Source organism: Aquila chrysaetos, chromosome 2 (genome assembly GCF_900496995.4).
Source record: "Aquila chrysaetos chrysaetos chromosome 2, bAquChr1.4, whole genome shotgun sequence".
NCBI classification, from domain to species: Eukaryota; Metazoa; Chordata; class Aves; order Accipitriformes; family Accipitridae; genus Aquila; species Aquila chrysaetos.
In genome coordinates, this window is record NC_044005.1 from 74,710,753 (window position 1) to 74,733,412 (window position 22,660).

Below are 22,660 nucleotides of genomic sequence, written 5' to 3' on the forward strand. Positions count from 1 at the left end.
TGTTACCACAATGCATGGCTAAATATGCACCCATTGTACAACTGGATGTTTGGTCATGTCAGAGATCGTGGTCATGTTGTTGACGTGATCCTGACTCTCCTGCACATCTGCTTGTATGATAGGGGAGGCTTGTGCTTTTAGTGCATGATGGGGCACATTTGAACACAGCAGGAGCTGTGCATGGATGTTCTATCAAAGGACTGGTTGAACTATCATGCTGGCTCTAAGTCTGTTCCTGGTCTCATTTTAGGCGAGGGCTGTGGTAGCAGAACATTTCCGTAAGAGGTCCTGTGACATGCCTCACTGAGGAGGTTCGGTACCACTTACCTAAGAAAAACTCATAGCCCATAAAAGTCTCCAAGAAAATACCTTCTGCCATGTGTCTGTTAATGTGAGAAATCTGTGCAAGTGGCATGCCTTTTTGTGTGTGTGTGTCTTAGTCTCCCGTGTTTCTACCCTCTTCCTCGCTTGTTGTTGAAATAACCCTGGTCTAATGAACTGGCTATAAAGGATGCTACCTCAGGCTGAAAGAAACTTTTTAATTTCTCCAGAGATGACCTGCTGTGAAGCATTCGCGATCCTTGCAGCAATGCTTTTTGAGCAACTTTTTGCTGTTGCAAATACCAAATAGGAGTTTCTGTCCACTGTATCAGCCAAGAAAAACACTTGAGCTGTTTCCTTTTTTCCTTCTTTCTGTTTTCTTTTCTCGCTCTTTCTCTCTTTTTTTCTTCTTTGTTTCTTCAAGCTAACTTGAACTAAACGCAACTAGAAGTTAGTCCTCATTGCACACTGGAATGAAGCTCTTTGAGCTCTACTTTGGGTTTCTTAGATTTTGACAGATTGGCAATCACTGTGAATCCATTCAGATATTTTAGTTGAGTTTTATTAAGGCAGTGTGAAAATGAATGTAAATGCAAATCTGTTACGTGATAGGTACTCTCGTTTCTTTACAGCAGATTGCAGGAATAATGCTTTGGCGTCAGGAAGCATTCAGGTAAATGGACATGGAGGACAGCCTGCAAAACCTCCAGTTAAAAGAGGTCCCGGACGGAAACCGAAGGTGGAGACTAATAACAGTAGCTGTGAAGTGGTGCACAAGAAAAGAGGCAGAAAACCAAAAAAGCTACAAATGGTTGAACAGCAAAAGGTGGTAGAGCAGAATACAATCCAGACCACGAGGGATATACCAGAAGAAGCCTCTGCTTCTACTGCTTGCAATTCTCTTTCTGAAAATAATATGAAGGAAGACTTGTTACAAAAAAAAGGCCGTGGGGGTAGAAAGCCAAAAAGGAAGATAAAGACCCATCAGCCAGGCTCGGACCTCTTAGTTCCTGCAAATGTTAAAATGCAAACAAGAAGCAGGAGGAAAAAGATAGATGAGCCTATGGAGGAGGGGTCTGAAGAGCTTAAAGATTCTGAACCTCACATGAGAACTAGAAACCAGGGTAGGAGGACAGCCTTTTACAATGAAGATGACTCTGAGGAAGAGCAAAGGCAGCTATTGTTTGAAGACACCTCCTTAACTTTTGGAACATCTAGCAGAGGCAGAGTCCGAAAGTTGACTGAAAAAGCAAAAGCTAATTTAATTGGTTGGTAATTTTTACCAAGGGTTTTACTTCAGAATGCTATGAAGCAGGTACAGTTAAGGAACAGCAGAACAGACTTCTGCTTCCCTGCTGCTATTATGGGTTAGAAGAATATGTTCTGATTTGGGGAGAAAAATTTAGCAAAAAATAAACTGAAAGAACATTCTTTGAAAGAAATATATATTTTAAACTTTTGCTATTTATTGCCCTCCAAATAGGTTATGCATTTCAACAGTCATTTTGTTCACAGTTGAGAATAATTGAAGCAATTTCTGACTGACGTCCAGAGTTGAGAGCTACTCTGCTCGAGTAGTGCGTAATATCTCCACACAATTAAAAAAAAGGTGATAGAACTTTTAATGCCACAAACTGAAAACAGAAGTCTATTTTTGACCAAGCAAGGTACACTTTGATTGTAAAGCCAAGCTGCCTAGGAAGGCAGATTTTGGCAAAAAGTGGCAGTAAATTCACTCACATTTCTATTCAATACAAAAATACCAAACTTTGCTGATCTGAAAATGCTTAATTTCAGTTGTGATGGAACATTCAACTGCAAAAGAAGCCTAGCACAGGCTGTTGGTTTATCCAAGTTCTGCCAAACATAGCAAAAATGTAATCACAAATATATATATATATCCACATTGGAAAAAGTTTGACTAATGTCTAATTTTTCAGACCTTGATTCTTGTATCAATCACTAAATCTCTGTTTATTGTGCCAAAGACTGAGAATCAGTGCAGTGGAAAGCCTTTCTTTCTTTTTGAGTGTCAGTACAGCATACCATTTGCAGTGATAAAAGCTGTGTATTGTTTTAAATAGTAAGTTGTTAACATTGTTCTGAAATGTATCCTTTTTGGTACTTTTGGTAGAAAATAATGCACTGGTGGGGTCCTTTGACAGAGATGTTTTAGACAAAATGTATAATTGGTTAAAGGATTCAAGGAAATTACAGGACAGGTATGGAATTATGATGTTTACTTTCTGATCCAGATTGATTGTTGTTTCTACAACTTTAGACATGCTTAAGAGGCTAAAATGACCTACAGAGAAGAGTGTATGTGTATATATTAATATATACATAAACACATACATATAAAATATTACCCAGGTATAAATTTTTTTCAGGATTTTTTAGATAGCACTAGAATTGAAAATAAATTTTAAAATGTCATACTTTATAGTTTAATTTTAAGGGGAAGATTGGTTATTTTCAATTAATAAGGTTAAAAGGCCAAATCACTTTTTATGCAATCATGTTTTATACAGTGGTCTCATTGCACATTGTGTTTTTTCTGCACTTTTTATGGTATATCACGCTGACATAAGTCAATATACACCCTAAAGAAAAATTCCATTTAATGATTGTGCCTTGTATTCTATTATTTCTTGCATCCTTAGTAAAATTAAGTTGTCTATTGTAAATGATAACTATATGACTTAGGGGAATGTATTGTTATATGTACTGCTCTGGAAAAGAAAAGCAGTTATTTATTTGTTTATGGTACATTTAGTTATTTTATACCTTTACAAACAAACTTTAATACCATTTTCTATCACTGAAAAAAGTATTGTCCAGTTTTAAGGAAAAAAATACAGAAGTAGTCATATTTTCTGAGATCTGGTATGGTACAAAAATGTAACCAAAATTTTCTGGTTATACGTTATTTTGGAAGTTTGGGTAGTGTGAAAGATTTTTTTTTTTTTTTTTTGTGTGTGACCCTAACTTAGTTGAAAAAATAAACCTGAAATGAAACCTCAATTCTGTACACCCTTACTTAATAATAACTTTTTTTTTAAAACATCATCTGCAATATCTGGAAGGGAGGGCATACAGAATTAAGACCTAAAATTTGCACAGATTCTGTATACGTATTTGCGGCCTGATTCTTCACGCTTTATTTTCTGTTACAAAAAAAAGCTTAAATGTTTGGACAAAGAATATTGGCATCTGGCACCAAGAGGAGTAGAAATGTGCTACTGTGGGTAGCAACTTAGTATCCACCATACCTAGTTTTATGTAGTTCATTATGTATTTTGCTACAAAAAATGACTAAAATATTTTCCAGACCCTCTTTGAGTTGTTATGGATATGAATTTGGGGAGCAGGGATTAGTTTGCATTTCGTTTATTGGTATATTTATTTTTTTTCTACCAAGTATTTCTTTATCCCTCGATTAAAATGGAGTCACTAAACATGTGGTAAGATAACAAGCTATGGTTGTACAGTTGCAATACAGCTTCACAATTCAAAGCTAATTGATTCTACTTGTTAATTTTGTCAAATCTCACTGATGAAGGCAATCATTTGAAAATGTGTAATTTCCTGATGTTATCTGCATTGTAATATATGAAATAGATTATATCTAAAATTCAGCTTCTGTATTTACTCCATTTGTAATAATGTTTTATATGGCATGTTTATGTATATATTTATATATCAAAAATACCTTGTATGTAAGTTTTGGAGACTGAAATAATATACGTTCCCTTAACAGTAGGTAGAAAATTGTACATCTTAATTTTACAAGAATAGAAGGCCTTACCTGCAGAACATGGGTACTGCTTCCCACCCAGTGATATCGGTGACTTTAGCCAGTAATTTTTTAATTCATATTAGACACATTAATGTTTTTCCTTTTAAAATAAATCGTGGATAATTTGGGTCAAATTTTTTTATAGAAACAACACTAAAATTTTATTAGAAATTAATACCAGATTTATTTAAAAGTTATATTTTTATAATTTAATTTCACTGGGTTGCAAACTTTATTTATGAGACTTTAGTCACCATCAGACTGTGCATTTTGGTCGGGGAAAAATGTATTATTTGAGGTTGTTGTGGCATACTGTATCAACACAGAAAAAGAGCTTTTGATTACAAAGTCTTAAGTTTTTTAATGTGAGCAATAAACTATTGGTCAGTGTTCTGAAATAATTTAAGAACTATAGTTATATGCATGTTTTATAATGCCATCTCAAGTACCTAACAACTGGTTCAGAAAATGGAGTATCAAAATCTCATGTGCTTGTTTCACATTTGCATTGTAAATAACATAGGTTCGTAGTCATATACACACAAACAATCTTACAGACCTGGCAGCAATTAATGCAGTTTTATTCATTAAATTCATTTATATTTGACATGGATGTGAGGATACTGTTCTGGTATTTCTGCTCTATACTGGGAAAAGTTAAAATTGGTATTTACCGCTGAGTGGTATCTTAATAATAACAGTGTGTTCTCTAACTACTGATGAGGAAATAACTTCTGTTTCTGTGATACCAGTGTGCTCTAAATGTTTAACAGAAGTCATTGTATCTGTGCCTAACATACTTAACAACTCTTAGCCATTTTGTTTCTCTTGTTAGTGTGTTCTCTGGGAACTGAACTTAAATTTTACCACAGTAGTGTTCATTATTGTCAATATTGAACTAGAGAGCTCTTTGTCACTTGGCAATGACCAGTGATACAACTTTACAGAAAAATGTCTTCCTCCAGTGATTAGACTGCTGTGATATAGATTTACATATGTTTATTTGTACAGTGTCCGGTTTGTACATGTGATCAGTTTGTTGATAGACTTGTAAGATTGAGTTGGTTGAGTTAAGTATTACTATGGCTTAATATTTGTAAAACTATTAATTGATAAAGGACCCTGATGCAGCACGTAGGATATATTAATAGCTATAAAGAAAAAAATTGTAGTGTAGAGACAACTTATTCACTGTATTGCTGTACAAATATTTTTCAAGTACCAATTCTGATTCTGTGCCGGAGGCTTTTGTCTTACCAAAAGACTACATACAACAAAAAAATAGTCTGTCCATTTGGTAACTTCAAGCTCGTTACAATTTTTACACCACATTGTTAAATCTTTTGCTCACATTTGTTGGTCCAAGGACTACAAGTAAATGCTTTAGCATGTAATTTGAATTTAGGCACATGTTAAATGGTTGACTGGTTCTGTAAAAGCAATAGGCTTAACTGGATGGGACCCTTTCACCCTGTACTTACATAGTAGATTGGAGGTTAGAGGTTTGTAAGCTCACTTTCATCAACATTCGCATTTAATTTGAAGCAGGCGAATCTTGCTGAGGTAATTTTAACATATTGCTGGCCAGTCAAGATACAGCCATACCACAATAATTACATTATGTCCTGAGTCCTTACCTTACTCTAATGTAGTATATTTTGTCCACAGTAGTTTTTCAAAGGTTTTCCTTTTTGCCTTTTTTTTTTTTTTTTTTAAAGAAGAGAGTTGAGTGTTTAACAAGAATTTAAATACAACTCTGCAACAGTGCTGTGATACAGAAGGTAGAGGGCTTTAAAACCTCACCTAGAAACAGCAAAAGCTCATTTTCTGTTTACTACCTAATGAAGGCAAATTAACTGTGTAAAATTACTATATAATATATTTTCTTTTACCCCTGAAGTTTTTGTAACAGATTGTTTCCAAGGGGACCTAGATATTCAACTGATAAAAGGGCTGTTAGTTTTCTGCTGTAAATTATTGTATATACATGCTTGTTCATATGCAGAGGAAAGCGTATTAAACTTCATAAAATTGGCCAAGGCTTGACAATGTGTTTCCAGTAACAAATCTGGTAGTGACAGCTTATGTAGTTTCCTGGTTTTGAATCGGGAATACAGCTTGTACACTTTCGACTATGTCTGGGGGACATAACAGGTAGCTTTTAAACTAGAGCTAACGTCCAGGTACTCTTGCATTTGTGTTAATTTTAATGTGGGAATTAGCTGTGTAATTTTTACAGTGTGTTAGAGGAGGAAACACACCAGGAAAGCTAGATTAAAAGACATCTTAAATTGCAGAAAAAGGTGATTAGCTGCTTCCCCCCCCCCCCTTTTCCCAAGGTTATAACAGCCTCAAGGCACTCCAGAGAGAAACCTTATATGCTGCAATAAAATAAAGGTGAATAAATATAGCTTTTAGGAGGTAGGTAGCAAGACAAGTAGTCATTTGGATCCTTTTTAATGCAGATAAATACATCAGGAAATTCACTTCAAATAATGCAAACGAAACATTTTAGGGAGGGAAGGTAGTACTATACTATGAATTTCTGCCCTGAAAGAACAAAGAATGAGGTCATACAAATTAGGAGTAGAAAGAAATATGAGTACCTATCATGTACACATGCCTGTATGATGTACATGTACTACTTTGCGCTTACAACTGCGTGTGTTGGTTTGCTAATACATTGAGACCGTACAGAAGTTACATTTTTGGACCATACTAAAACTGCAGAGTGTGGCGGACAACTGGATAATGATCTTGTGTGAATTAAATTCTGTCATAATGTTTAAATATGTATAGAATGGAGCTCAACTTCAAGGAAATTACCTAGGAAGGTTAATTTTCAAACTGACACATTTTCAGATTAAAAATTATGCTTATTTTGTACAGAATTATGTAAAACACAAATCTGTTGTATGTAATGAGTAACAGTTTTGGAACCTATAATTCTTTAGCTTTATCAAGGTTTTTTTCTTCCAGAAATCTGGATTATCATGTTATAACCTGAAGTATCTCACCAGGATAACAGTGCCCTTTCTTTTTGTACATATGGATTGGAAATTTCTTTACTGTTATGTGGACACTTTCTATGTTAGTTTTGATGCATAATACTTTGAATCCTTTTATACAAACTAGAATGTATGTGTAAGAATTACTGTCACTGCAATGTAGTAACTACAAACTTATTTTTAAATAAATAGAAAACATGTTTTTCTAAGCTGTCCAACAGTGTTTGTTTCTATCTAGTGATTTACTGTGTTATGGGACAGTTGGTTATGGGTTCTTCAAAACAGCCTAAAAGCGGCTTGTTTTGACTCCTCGTGGAATACAGTGTAGCAGCATATGGTAGTATGGTGTATAGTGTATTATGTGGGAACAGGCGAAATCATGACAACCAAAGCACTCTCTGCCAGAGATCAAAATTTGCTATTTTGTAGGGTTTTTCACTAAACCCTGCAGTTCTGGAGGCAGTAGAAAGGCGCTAGCATCTGGCACTGAAGACGCCCTGTTACCGGTCCTCTTAGCTCCCTTCCACGTGTGCGGCAGGGTACCCCTCATCCTCCCGAGAAGCCATCCCTGTTCAGATGTTGTACCAGAGCTACATCCAGTCCATGTGGAAATCCCTGCTTCCCAACAACGCTAGAAGAAGGTAAAAACAACTAAGCAGAGAGAAGTCCCCCGCCTCCCTGCATGTAGGGTACTGGTCTCCAGTCTAGCTGCCCTGAACGGGTGATGCACAGAAAAGTCAATACAGGACGTGTTTTCGCAATGCTGTGGGGTTGGTTTGCTTATATCTACGTGTTTCCGCTCAATAGATGGAAGACAAAAGAAATACTTTGTATTTCAAATACTGCACCATGTGGATTCTGTTTAATTTCCCATGTTATTTGCTTTATCAGGTGATCTTTTCCTCCTTATGTACCTTACCTGAAATCACAAGGAAGCGATGGAGGAAACCCTTACTCGCCTCACAGATGCAGGTACGTGTGCTGCTGAGCAGCGGGATCAGGGAATGGTCCTGGCAGAACCAACCGAATTCCCTGTAGCTTTCCAGACATGTCCACCGTGGAGTCTGGGAAAAGCCAAAACTTGTTTTAGCGTATGAGGAAAAATCTCTGTTGTCTGAAGTATCTGTGTGAGTTTTAGTAATTGGCATCTTCTGCTTGGAGAGAAATAATTTGAGAATACTGAAAATGCAGTGTATATGCTTCCTTCCATGTTTCTATTAAGTACTGGAGGTGGTAGTTCTATTGCATATGCATCTTCAGTATTCCAGCATTATTATAATGGTGGTGTGCTCTTCCAAAAACAAGCCACCCCATGTCCAGGGCTTTAGTTTTGTTACTGTGAATAGTCTTAAGCAGTTCATGATTTTTTTTGTTTTGAAAAGATCTTTTTCCATTTAACTTTGTACAGAACCCTTAAAATACAATTTTATCCCAGTTCTCTCCTCACTTGTGTGACAGGTGTCTTTTTGAAACCTACTGTGTGGTTGTTTAAGTAGGAATCAAGATTTTGCTTAGGATTAACAGATGCTGTGAAATGTTGGTATCTGACAGCTAGATGCTGACTGTGCCAGTACTAATGCTTCATTACCTTGTTAATACCATTTACTCCTGTTAGATCATAATGCTCATTAAATGAAGGAAATTATCCTTGAAGTTGACCGTTTTGTTTTCAAAGCAAAAAGTTCTTGTACCAAAACCTGTGTTCTTTCCTGCTCTAGCAATCAATATGAGCTTTGCAAAAGAGCGTGTTTGTCATTTTTCCCAAAGACAAATGAGCAAAATGTAATGGCTTTAAAAATTAATCAATGTTTCTATTTGAAGCACATGTGAAAACAAAGCAAGGGCCAGAGAACTAAGCCAGCAAGCAACGTAGAAGGTGACTGGAATTTAAATGGCGTATAATTGAGTTATTGTACACAAAATTGGCTTGCAAAATACAATTTTTGTGGGTTTTACTACTGTGGACAGTAAAGTCAAAGCCCAAAATGTCAGGTTGTTTTTCTAGCTCAGAGAAATCTTGTGTTAGATACCTGCACAATAGGCTCTTTCACAGGAGCGTAGTGAGGATTTATGAATTCTCTCTCGTACTTTGAAATCTGTGGGTGTGCTGAAGGGAGGACAGGGTAGAGTATTCAGGAATGCTGTTTCTAATCTGGTAACAGCCATACAAATTTCCTTCGTGCTTCCTTTTCTTGTCTCAGAAATGGGAAGGGTTTACCTAAACTTGGTCCTATCTGCCTCTCATTTTACTTCGGCGTGTAGGCACATGAGTGAAAAAACGAGGAAACAAGAGTGGAGGCAGGTAATCAATTCATTCAGCATCAAGTTTCTGCAGAGGCGTATTCCTGAAGATACCAAGTTCAAACTAAGTCTTAGTATTCAGGGGCCAGGCAGCCTCATCTGTTAATTTGTGCTTTGTCTCACGTCTCTGAATTTGACTTTGAACAAGGATATTCAAAATAATAAAGACTAACTTAAAATGCAAAGGTAGTTAGAATATGACTAAAACACTAGAAAGAATTACTTTGTTTACATTCTACAGTAGAGAAATTTAGTGGGGTTATTTTTCTCATATTCGAGCATCCTAATTCAAAATTTGCATTCTCTTTATTATTAAGGAGGGTGGAGTAAGCTTCCATGAACTGCTAAGAAAGGGAATACAGCTGTCAAAACCTGCCCATTCACCAAGGTTTTGTGTTGAGGACATTTACAGAACAAAATTACTTAAAACAGTTAAGCTCTTTAATTAGCGATCATGCCAGCATTTTTCAATACACTGCATATTTTTACCGAACTAGAATCTCAGCACGAAGAGCTGGATGTAGGTGCTCTCTGTACTATTGCTGTCTTTCACTTACATTGGTTAATCGGAATGCACAAATACCTTGGGAAGGATTAAAAATCTAATACTCGAAACTTTTATTCTGTTTAATGGTTGTAAAGGGTTTTAGGTTGTAAAATATATGGCAATACTAAACTGATAAAGTTCTAAGGGAAACGAGAGGTCAAATTGTTTAGGAAGATGATTAGAAAATTCAAATAAGCTTTGTCTTAAGAAAGGTAGATCATCTGAAATTGTCTTACGGACAGTGGTGTTTTCTTACATGCTAATTCATCAAGTTGTAATTTTCCTCTGGCTTTGGAAATGTTCCAAGAAAAAGCTTCAGTCTGTGTAGCATTGTGTCTAGCCTTTTTACAAAACTTACATTCTTACAAAACTTCTTGTGAGCTTTTGACCTTATTTTTGCACTTGTCTTGATGCCCTTGACTCCCTGTTAAGCCTCCTCTCTCCTCCTTAGGGGATTGTTATTGTCAGGGAAGACTCATGGCAGAAATGCAGTTCGCTGATTAACAGTTCCACATGCTGTGGAAAAAAAAAAGTAAGAAAATGTTTTCTAGTTTTTGAAAAGGTACATATTTAGTCCAGGACGATAAAAAGGTTGACTTTAGCAATCTTAACTTGAAATCAGACCATTGCCAAGAACAGATAAAGACTTGATGCAGAGAGAGAAAAAAACCTAGTTCAGCACCTCTTCACCACTTCATGTATCATTCACAAAAAAGTGTGTGGATTTAGATTGCTTTCAAACCACCTGACACCCCGCTGATGCTGTCAAGTCACGGCCGTTTTTTCACCAGAAGCCAATAAAACATAATTCAGCCCATTACATGAGGTGATGTACCTGGTCCTTAAAGGAAAAGTATATAAGCATATATATAGTGTAATGTTGTTATAGTGGAAGCCTTGCTCCTTACCTGCTGGACAGACCCTCATTGCCCAGAAGATGACTGCAGAGATCTCTAATACGAGCCAGAGTTGTGCAAAAGGGTTGCAAACGCTCCTCTTTGAGCAGCTTCCTCACCAGCTCACCGATAACTTTGAATTTTTTTTCATGGTATGAATGTATGGAGAGACTTTCCCACTGCACAAATAACCTTTCTGCCACTAGGTAGGAGTATGCTGTCTTGCAGGAAATGGTTTCTGTTCAAGTAATAGCAAAAGTATCATCCCAACCTCTCTATCACTTCTTCCTCAGAGAGTTGTTGCCCTCAAACCTAGCTAGCCCATTTAAATGCTAGAAACATTATTCACAGCGGTCTGAGCACCGAGCATCCACTTGGAGAAAGGCTTTCCAGACACCAAGTGTCCTTTTCTGTCCCTGTTTCTCTTCCTTCCTGTTATTCAAAGTTGTTCTGCCTTTTGATGCTGCCTAGGCTTGGAAGGAAAGTGGGGCTCTTAGAAGAAATAAATTCTTCCGATTTTTTTCCTGTTTGGGTCCTAGACTCATTCTTCTGTTACTGCAATGACAGTGTAGGAGAAAAGCAGGCATCTTCTCTTGCGTTGATGTGGCCATGGTCTGTGACATGTTTGTGATAAGCTATTCCTAAATATCTTCAGAAAACTTAACCTGTTATTAAAATTCCATTATAGGGGGAACATGGGGTTGAAGAATAATGGTTACATTATCCAAGCAAAGCTATTTCTACTATATTTTATCTATAGAGAAACAACTGGATTGGTTACATTTTAAAAATGTATTTTTCTTAGGTTAAGTTTGTAGTTCTAGTCCAGGTCAGTATTAATCTGAGTTTTTAACTGGGCATGCCTGCTATGTTGCACAGGTTTAAATCCGCCAACAAACAAAACCCTAAGACTGGTTACTTAGTTCCCACATGATGTATTTTCCACTAATGCTATCTTGAAATCCCTGTTGTAATTTTTGCCAACCACTCGTTATCTTTGTACAGCCTTACCGCTGACAAACGCAGGCGGTCCCCTAAGCAAGGAGGGTCTCGGGGGAGACCCTGAGACGGCAGGAGAAGGGCAGAACAGCAAGTGGCAACGCAAGCAACGGAGGAGGGAAAGCAGCGGTGCCAAATCTTGATGCTTTTTTCCCTTAGCTTCCTGCCTAGCTAAGGCACAGGAATTCGAAGCACTTTATGCACTAGAAAACTGGATTATCCTTGTTTGACCGCATGCCCCAGGATGCTGCATGTAAGCCTCCTGATATTATGCTTGCTTTTCTTAATTATCTTTCATGGGCCCCAGGCTCAAAACCACTGCCCAAGACAACTCAGTTCAGCCCGAGCACCAAGTCAAACTGTTCAAGCCAACAACGTGCTCTACTTAAAAGCTAACACCGCTCCTCTGCTCCGTCCGACATAGTGGAGGAGATGCTGCATGATTTTTCCCATCTTACAGGATCACTGAACGGTTTGGGTTGGAAGGGACCTTTAAAGGTCATCTAGTCCAACCCCCTGCAGTGAGCAGGGACATCTTCAACTCGATCAGGTTGCTCAGAGCCCCGTCCAGCCTGACCTTCAATGTTTCCAGGGATGGGGCATCTACCACCTCTCTGGGCAACCTGGGCCAGTGTTTCACCACCCTTGCGTTAAAAAATTTCTTCCTTACATCTAGTCTGAATCTACCCTCTTATAGTGTAAAACCATTACCCCTTGTCCTATCACTAGAGGCCCTGTTAATGAAGAAGAGACATAATGAATCGATATGTTACTGAGGAAACAATGAAAAGTAAGCTACATTACTGAACTAGCTACAGCTCGATAACATTTTTGCTTTTTTTCCACGGTACTGCCCTTTACAGAGGTGTGCTCAATAAGCAAAAAGAGACGGCCAGAACATTTCCTCTTCCTTGGCAAGACTCAACATCTGCTAGTGCCGAATTTCCCCTGTTGTCTGTAACGTTCCCGTTACTCTCGTGTCTCTGGGTCATTTGCAGTTCGAGTCTATCTTTTTGTTTGCTCCTTCTCTGATTTGGGTGTCATCAACAAATCTGATCGCTATTGAATTTACCCCAGAGAAATCCCTGACAAAGAGGAGACTCGGGAACAGGCTTCGAGCCCCGTGCCGCAGCCCAGCGGGAGGCTCTGCTCGGCGGCCGGCACGCGCGCCGTCGAAACCACGCAGGACCCTTTTGTTTCGGCGACGCCTTCATCCGTGACAAAACCGGGCCCAGGGACCACCACCAAGTGCTCTCTGAAATACCAGCAGGGTGGTTACAGGCACGCTGGGAGCCTGGGTTAAAAGTTTACGTTAAAACATGATGCCTTTTGCGTAAACTTCACACTACAGAACTTCCTCCTGACTTCTATTCATAGCAGGTTAAAGGCGCTTGTCCACCTTCGCAGAAAAAAAGGATGTAAATAAGGGAGTCGCAAACATCATTTACTTAACTTTTATTTATTTTTGCAGGTTAATTTTTTCTTGTTTCCCCCCCCCCCTTCCCCTTTTCTTTCCCCCTTCCCCTTTTCTTTCCCCCTTCCCCTTTTCTTTCCCCCCTTCCCCTTTTCTTTCCCCCCTTCCCCTTTTCTTTCCCCCCTTCCCCTTTTCTTTCCCCCCCCTTCCCCTTTTCTTTCCCCCCTTCCCCTTTTCTTTCCCCCCTTCCCCTTTTCTTTCCCCCCTTCCCCTTTTCTTTCCCCCCTTCCCCCCTTTTCCCCTTCCCCCCTTCCCTTCCCCCCTTCCCTTCCCCCCTTCCCTTCCCCCCTTCCCCTTCCCCCCTTCCCTTCCCCCCTTCCCCTTTTCCCTTCCCCTTTTCCCTTCCCCTTTTCCCTTCCCCTTTTCCCTTCCCCTTTCCCCTTCCCCTTTCCCCTTCCCCTTTCCCCTTCCCCTTTCCCCTTCCCCTTTCCCCTTTCCCCTTTCCCTTTCCCCTTTCCCCCTTTTTCCCCTTTCCCCTTTCCCCTTCCCCTTTCCTTCCCTTTCCCCTTTCCCCTTTCCCCTTTCCCCTTCCCCCTTTCCCCTTCCCCCCTCCCCTTTCTTCTGTCATGCGCAACAAGCACTGAATGTAAATAGATTTTTCTTGAGGCCATCAATCTGATATGTCGGACATGTTTATTGCACTTGATAAAGCAACACAATGAATTTTGTCCATGGAGGGCAGCTTTTCATTGCAAATTGGACAACCATCCAGCTTCCTGGTTCCTTGTTTTTCTTTCTTCTGTTTCCAGATGCGAGAGATGTCTGTATAACTCTTAACCAGGTTTCCGTTTGCTTTGTCTCGTGAAGCTGTCTACTTTAGTCTTCTATTGCTTTTTATAAGCACCTTCAAATCTAATCCTGTTTGGCCTAATTTAGGTGTGCTCTGGCTGTAACTGAAATGCGTGTGTGCAGATTGTATATTGTCTTGTGAACGAACAAAACAATCTGAAGGAAACTTTGAAGTACTACACGGCTAACAAAGCTGATGGCTACATTTTTTGTCTCTTTTTTTTTTTTTTTCCCCCTTCCTCTTTTCAGAGTAGAGAGCAGGGAAGCGTCTTTGAAGAAAGTTCCTGTTCGAATGCCTCCCATCGATGCAGCTGCAGCTCTGCAGATTTGCGTCCTGCTGTCTGCGCTTCCTGCGCGCTATTTCATATCCCGGTGGTACAGGACGGACTCTGCTCAGCGCATCCAAATAACAGAAAGGTTGCAAGTCTCTCCTTCCTTACTGTATTGATTTATAAGAGAGTTCTCTTTCTCATCCCCAATGACGCTTTGTGCTGGAAAGTTGGAGTGTGGGTGGGACACATTGGCCATTCCTCCGCAAAAACAACATTCAAATCATACCTCAGACATTTTTGTGGCTTAATGTGACTGTATTTAGTTGTTTAAAGATGTCCTTCAAAATTTGAATAACAACCATTGTTTTCTTCACATAAAAATCTGTGTATAATCTGCCTGAGTGCACAACTGTGCCTTAACCTCGTTTTGCTTTTGGACATTCCAATATATGTTACTATGGGTTATGTCTCTTTGAAAAGGGGGAAATGAAGTGTTTGATTAGTAAGACTATTTCTAACTTTCCATTACCTTTTGACACTTACTGTTAAAATAGGTTTGCTTGCATAGTATGACTCAGTACAGAGTCTTGACCAACAAAAACTCTTTCACAGTAAATTACTGAAGGCAGTCATAATGGGGTCCTCCACGGGCTGCAGGGGAATCTCTGCTCCGGCGCCTGGAGCACCTCCTCCCCTCCTTCTGCACTGACCTGGGGGTCTGCAGGGCTGGTGCTCTCGCATCTTCTCACTCCTCTCTTCTCCGGCTGCAGTTGCCATTGTGCGGGTTTTTTTCCCCTTCTGAAATCTGTTCTCCCAGAGGCACTACCACCGTCACTGATGGGCTCGGCCTTGGCCAGCGGCGGGTCCGTCCTGGAGCCGGCCGGCATTGGCTCTGTCGGACATGGGGGAAGCTTCCAGCAGCTGCTCACAGAAGCCGCCCCTGTAGCCCCCCCCCCGCTACCAAAACCTTACCACACAAACCCAATAGAGTAAGTACGGTGTCCTGGTATGACATTGAATTAAGAAGTATGTATTGACAGGGTCGCCCGCATCTATTTCCGAATGTAAAGTGGAGAATACTACATCAGGTCCAAACATTTGATAGTGGTAACCACTGGCAAATGTTGGTATTTTGAAGATGAACCATGCGAAGAGAGACTTCTGTGACTTGGTTTTAACAACGCAGCCCGTGTAGTGCGTTGGTTGTGTGGTTGTGAACTTGTTCCTGGTCACTGACTACTTTTTCCTGTTCACTACAGAAGCGAAGCCTTAAAGTTTAAATATTAAAAAAAATATATAAAAATACTAGAGAAGGTTTTTAAAACAATGCGATGATCATTTTTACTACTGAAGGATAATTGCCCCTTGGAGCAGCTTTACAAAATCTTACCTGAGTCTGGATGCGTGGGCAGATCATTTAACTCTGTGGCTATCACAGACAAGGTAGGATGTTCCATACTGTCTACACTTAAGGATAAATTTCAAACACGGCCTCTTCTTAACAGGAAGGTGTGCTGTAGGAGTGAAATAAGTAACAAAGAGGAAGTGTCTCTCATTTGCTTGTTGAGACTGATTTGGAACTTTCTACCAGTTTTAAGAAAAACTTGTGCCTATATTCTACACAAACATGCAATTCGAACTCCATGCAAAACTAAATGTAAATCATGGCAGTATTTCTGTACATGTTATCCTCCACCTTAAATTTATCTGATTGTGAAGTCAGGATAATCAGCCATATTAATGATTGTAAGCAGCTACGCGTTTGTAGGATCAGATCCTACGACATGGGATGGACATCTTATGCTGCATGTGGTAGTTCAAGAAAACTTGAAATTTAGTTAGAAAATGCAGATGGGAAATCTGTGCATTTAGGAAGAAGGTGAAATGTGATTATTGGACACATGACAGTGAGTTGGTCTAGAAAAAGTAAAATTATATCCATTTATATATACGCCATTTTAATTTAAGAAGACAGTTGCTTGGACTTGTTTGGGGAGGTTAAAGGGCTTGTCTGTGAGATTTAGTTCTTGTACAGTAGAAATACTCCAAAGGTTTTACCTTGTTTGGACTTTCAAAAATCCTTTATTATTGATCCATGTACAATAATCAAGGGTGTCAAGTCCTCTGAACTGTGGAAGATTCAGACCTAGTTTTGCCCCCAGGAAAACCTAGGGGGATGGTGTATGAATGGAAAGAGAAACTGTGCCTTTCTTAGGTTCACCATAAATTGCTTTGCAGCTTCGTGGAAAGCTCCAGGCATATCTCTCTAAAGGTAAAGCCTTCAAAGACCAAATGATCTTTTGATTATTTGTATATAGCTGGAGCTGCTTGTGTCTTCTGAATATCTTATAATGTGAAGAATTGGTTATCCTAAAAATACAGTGACATTTGAGACCTTCCAAACATACTCTATTAGCTGCTGTTTTCAACAATGCAGTCTGACAAGTCACGATATTTGCCCATTCCTGTTTCTGTTAAAAGGTATTTGTCAACCTTAAGTCTTCCTACAGATCTGAGCTAAACCAAGACTTGTAAAAAAAGCATTGTTTGCACAGTTGTGGAACCTGCTCTTACTTCTTCCAGGCAGGGTGAAGGGAGTAAGACTGAAAAGAGGGAAAGTTGGTGAACACCATAAAAGAGGAAAGAGACTAGGACAACCTATAGTTTATACTTTCCAAAACTCTGTTAAGACTCCTATGTAATACCAAAGGCATACAAATAGAAAAATGCCTGCCCTAGTGGATGCTACTTTGTCAAATATCACGGTAATATTCTGGGGGGAAAAAAACAAAGTACCTGTTCCCTTGTTTACTTCACCTATTAGTCTAATTGTCTTCACCTATTAGTCTAATTGTCAGTTCTCTTCTGGCAGAAGTCAGAAGAGTTTCTGTTTAAATGTTTAATGTACTTCCTCAAACACTTATCCTTGCTAAGTCTCTTTCTTTGTTAAACTAGAATCAACTCATGTTCACAGTCCAAAGCCTGAATATATTCAGTTCAGTGGGGGACAGGTAGTAGTTCACAAAAGATTTGGCTCTTCGGGAGTCACTGTTGGATGGGATGTAAAAGCTAACACTCCAGAAGAATGGCTACAACCAAATATCCTCCAGCAAAACAGGTCTGAATTTATTAAACTCTTGCTTTAGTAAGACATACACAGAATAACTCAGGTTAAAAAAACCTTCAGAAACACTGTTACAGACAGACTTCCTGCTAACTTAATGGAAAATACTTACGAGCCCCGTATCACCTGTGCAGCTGAGCGGTACCTCCACTTCTTCTGCGCTGTTGTCCCAGCAGAGCTTTGCTTTTGCACCACCGACTGGTGAAGCTTCGCTGGTCAAGGTTGTACTGGACACGTCTCAAATTAAGATGATTCACTTTTAATACACAGAGTTGTATTTACAGTAGCAGTGTGAACCTACAATGTTTGAATGGATTTCTCCCGGTGTGTTACTAAAGCTGAGAGGCTGTTAACATCTTTTATCTGATCACCCATAATTGGTAACATCTCCATTGCACCTAAGAAAGGCAAGTAATCCTTTGTGTTTAATGAATTTCAGTTAGAAAACAATGTTTTGGGGGATCTGGATACTTGGAATGTAAATCTATTTAACAACTTATTTTTGTTACAATTCTTGAAGCTTTTTAAATTCTCGAGCTTAAGTCCTTGTATTTGAAAATCAGATGCTAAATCTTTGTTGACAGTGCTGGTCTGATAATGCAGTGCTGCATGCTCTGTGGGTTGGCTGCTGACATGCTGCTTAAGTGGCAGGAAGGCACTAATCATTAAGTCAAAGAGGACTGAAAATGAGAAAAAAATGAGAAACTCTGCCTGTAGCAGAGAATTCATGTTCAGCTGGGAGCAGACATTCAGTCCCGTTTTGTGCATTTTGTTCCTTCCCTGCTGTAATTTTATCCACCTGCCGCTCATCTTTGGCTTCTAAAACACCTGCATCCTTGCTTTCTTTTCTCCTCTCCTTTTCTCCTCTCAGTATTGTTGCCACCAACTGCACACCCATGAATTCCCCATTACGGCGTTCTGGTTCTTTTTATGTACCTTATATTGTTCTGTTCTCCCAGTGACCTTGTGTTCATCTTTATTGTTTTTTTAATTTCAATAGTCATGACGTGGTTTAAATGTGTGTCTTCTGGGTTTTTTTAACTTGCCTTTGCCTATCATGTTACATGCATCAGCTATGCAAAATGCCTCCTGATCTTTGCAAGGCAACTACTAAGCTCGGTCCTTGCAAATCCCCTCTAAACATTAGCCAGGCTTTCAGCCCAACTTTTCCTTGCCTTTCTCTGACTTTCAGTTCTTTACTAAATTGTTGAGCAGAGGCCACTGCCTGTCACACTGATTGCTACAAACTGCTTCGTAAACTTCAGTTATCTGTCTGTATTCATCCATCATTTTTTTGCATTTAGATTGCGGGTTACTTTGGGCAGGAATGTTTATGGATAGTAGTGAGCATGGTGGGACCCTGGCCCACGATTTGTTTTCATAGGCACTGTAAAAATAATAGTAAGCCACACGTTTCCTTTCTTGGCTGGAAGATTTTTATATAAACATGTAAGTTGCCTTAGTGCTGTCCAGGATCAGGACCAAGATTGTCAGAGGTGGTATTATGTTCTGAATTTGCCTTTTTGTCCCCGGTGTTCTCTCTTGCCACTTGTGAAGGAAGAAGGGTGACTCACAAATTGTTATAGGACCTATATACAAAAAGCAGCGATATTCTAAGTCATGTTTCTCGCAAGATCTATGGGAGAAAATGTTAATTAAAATCTTGACTATTAAAAAATGTTTCAGATACGCCAAGAACTTCACATATTACAGGTTTGATTGCTTTATATTTAATTTTCCAAACTGATGTTGGTGAGATCATAAAAATGAACTTGCTGTATGTGTATATGGAGTGGGTTTAGGTTCTGTAAGCCTGGTGAGAGTTAACCGATTACATAATGCAATCTTCAGTCATCACCTCCCCTTGAGGCTGTTTATTTTCCTTCTATTTTTACAGGATCTAAAAGATACTCCTCACTATTGAATTCTAATTAACAAAGCAAATGGATTTGGCAAATCTACACCTTACATTCCTGAGGAAGAGATAACAATTATTATGGGATTAGAGGTAGTATTCATTTTTTATTCAGTTCCAACTTGTTTGTTATCCTGTGCGTTTAAAAGTTGGCTGACCTTTGGCTTAATAGATACTATCTGTCTATTTTGCAAAGTTAGTGAAAACTAATAGAGAAAGAAGATAAACAAATTACTGCTCTACTTGCAAGTATGTGTTTTTGGAAGGTGCTAAATGACCAAAGCCAGGTACTGCCTACTTCAGAGTATCCAACTGCTTAGTTTTTTAAATGTTTTAGCAATAAGACTTCTGTTATGTACAGGCTGTTGCAGACATGGACTTTTGTTCTAGGACTTCACTGACCTGTCAAAGTTGGACGAGTCATTTAATCTTTCTGTACTGGCTCTAGCAAAGTACATTGGTTTTTCAGTTCCACTCTGAAAAATCTGCATTTCAATCAGCTCCTCCTCAGCTGCTGCCCAGACTGATCTGGAAAACAGCCTTCAAGCATGCATGCCAGATACAAATGGCTTTTTGCAAGGGATCCAGTGCTATTGTGGATGCCTTCTTTTAAACAGTAGATAGTGGCAGTATCTGTATTTAAAATAACAGCAAGCAGCTGAACCATTCATCTAACAGGAGATGCTTGGTCTAGTCAAACACGGGAGATTCAAACTGGCATCTTTTGCCTTTCAGGAGAACCCCCGAGAGGAACGGTGTAAGTTAGGCTGGCCTGAAGACTCTCCATGTTCTTTCTTGAAACTGTGCCACTGCACATAAAGGATGCCCCTCAATCAATGGGGCCGAACAGTGTGACACTATTACCCCTTTTATTTGAGAGAAGCCTTAGTTCCAGTCCTTGCTGCTTTTTTAGCCACTGATTGTAATACAAAATGTGCTAACGTGCCTGACTTAGGAGCGGGAACTATGCTGTCCCAGATAAGTGTTGTAAGTATTTAAAACTGGGTTCTGACCACTCTTAACTTAGGTGTCTAAAAAATGCACCTTTCATTACGTCAGTCAGCTGGCTACCTTCGGTTTCCTTTATAGTCCATGGGGAGAAACTGATACTTCACCTTAAACATTTACCTTGCGTAAACTAGTCTTTAGGATATCAGACTGCTTTATTCACCTGCACGACGGGCTAATTCTCCCCACAGATTAGGGGAACTGATGGTAACAAGTTCACAAAATCAGGTATTTGAAAGTTGTCTAGTTGCGATTAATTGCAAATGGTGAGTCATGCCTGCATCTCAAGTTGAAAAGGTCTGTGGATTGCCCTCACTCAGCCTTTCCTACAGCCTAATAGGCAATTTCCTGAAGAGTTGAGACTAATGGGAAAATGCTTAGACTTGTCCTAACTCTTTCCCAGTTGACAGTTCTAACCCCCTCACTGTAGGCTTTCTGCATCATGACACAGCAAGTAAATTGGATTGCCCTTTGTGGATTTGAACCTTCAAGTTGGACATCGTGGAACCTAAGGCCATCAACTTTGGTGTGTCTTCAGCATTTCCCCGACTGCTTCTTTACTGTTCCTGCTGCCTAATTGGATTAGATAACTGATCCAGCTGAAAAAAAGTAACAAATAGCTCTACCAGCAACAAATGAGTGGCAGCTACTTCAGTAAAAAATAGTGCCGACCTCAAAACATCAATGCTGGTGTAGATCTAGCATGTAGTACCTCATGAGATAGGTTCAACGTTTGTACAGTACTTTGAGAACGCCACTGTTCTGATGACATAAATTAGGTTAAGGTACATGGAAAATCCCACTGAAAGTAACTCTATGTACATAATGTATTTAAAAACTAATCAGGAGTTTTCAAAAAGTTAACTGTAGTAACTTTAATGATTCTTTTAAGTATCAGTTTGTATTTATTGCTAATTCTGGTGCTTATTCAACTGAAATATTATTTTCTCAGGTGCATCATCCTGATACGAAAGCCTATTTCAGTGGATATGATGGATCAAAATACATTATGCAGCCATGGTTGAAAAAAAACTACCCTCATGACTTAAGTACTTGTGTTTGTACATCCAGACAATGTATTTCCTTTTTAAACTTGAGCAAGTAAGACACCAGGATAAAATTCATGTATATTTTTTCCTATGATGAAATAAAACATTCCTAAGCATGTTATATGTTGAACAATCCATTTTGTTAGAAGCAAACACACTGCACGTTCAGTTTACCATTACTCAGGATGGGGATTAATTTCCTTCCAGCTTTGGGAGGAAAGGTTTAAATATAGCCCAGTTTCAGCTAGGAGTACCAAAGGTTTTGCACATCAAATACCTTGCCCTTTTACAGGGGACAGAGGAAGAAACTAAACAGTAAAGAGCTGTACTTTCAGAATTAATTGTAACCTTAATTTTAGGGGATAGAGCTAAATGAAGGCCAACAGGAACTGAAATATTTCTGGGGAGGGCTGTAGTAGGTAAATCTTGCAATACTTTGACTACTGTCTCTACAAAAGCATGCACAGAATCATAGAATGGTTTGGGTTGGAAGGGACCTTAAAGACCATCCAGTTCCAACCCCCTGCCATGGGCAGGGACACCTTCCACCAGACCAGGTTGCTCAAAGCCCCATCCAACCTGGCCTTGAACACTGCCAGGGATGGGGCAGCCACAGCTTCTCTGGGCAACCTGTGCCAGTGTCTCACCACCATCATCATAAAAAAAAGTCTTCCTTATATCCAATCTAAATCTACCTTCTTTGAGTTTAAAAATCATTGCCCCTTGTCCTATCACTACATGCCCTTGTAAAAAGTCCCTCCCCACCTTTCCTGTAAGCCCCCCTTTAGGTACTGGCAGGCTGCTGTACGGTCTGCCTGGACCCTTCTCTTCTCCAGGCTGAACAACCCCAGCTCTCTCAGCCTGTCTTCACAGGAGAGGTGCTCCAGCCCCTGATCATCTTCATGGCCCTCCTCTGGACTCGCTCCAACAGGTCCATGTCCTTCTTATGTTGGGGGCCCCAGAGCTGAATGCAGTTCTCATTGTGCTGCTTTCAAATGACACATGCAAAGAAGAGAAGAGTTCGTCTACTTTTTTGCACCTGGACAGGTATGTTAAGAAACCCTCTACCTTGGCTCACTACACAAACCTCATTCTTAATATCCTCTCTTAACAATACTTGCTACCATAAGAATAAAGTAAAAAACAACAACAAAAAAC

The 22,660-nt window shown here is 39.5% G+C and overlaps 1 protein-coding gene across 4 annotated transcripts in view; it reads left to right on the forward strand.

The window, feature by feature from the left end:
• Nucleotides 1-7,337, forward strand: part of LOC115336466 (pleckstrin homology domain interacting protein) — a 121,258-nt gene extending 113,921 nt beyond the window's left edge. For 3 of the 4 annotated variants that reach the window (XM_030003449.1, XM_030003471.1, XM_030003482.2), the window contains one exon: nucleotides 954-7,337. In XM_030003449.1, the coding sequence (XP_029859309.1) occupies nucleotides 954-1,597 (644 nt within the window). In that variant the 3' untranslated portion in view covers nucleotides 1,598-7,337. The remainder of the gene's footprint in view (nucleotides 1-953) is intronic. The other variant, XM_030003460.1, reaches the window with a different exon arrangement.
• The last annotated feature ends 15,323 nt before the right edge of the window (nucleotides 7,338-22,660 follow it).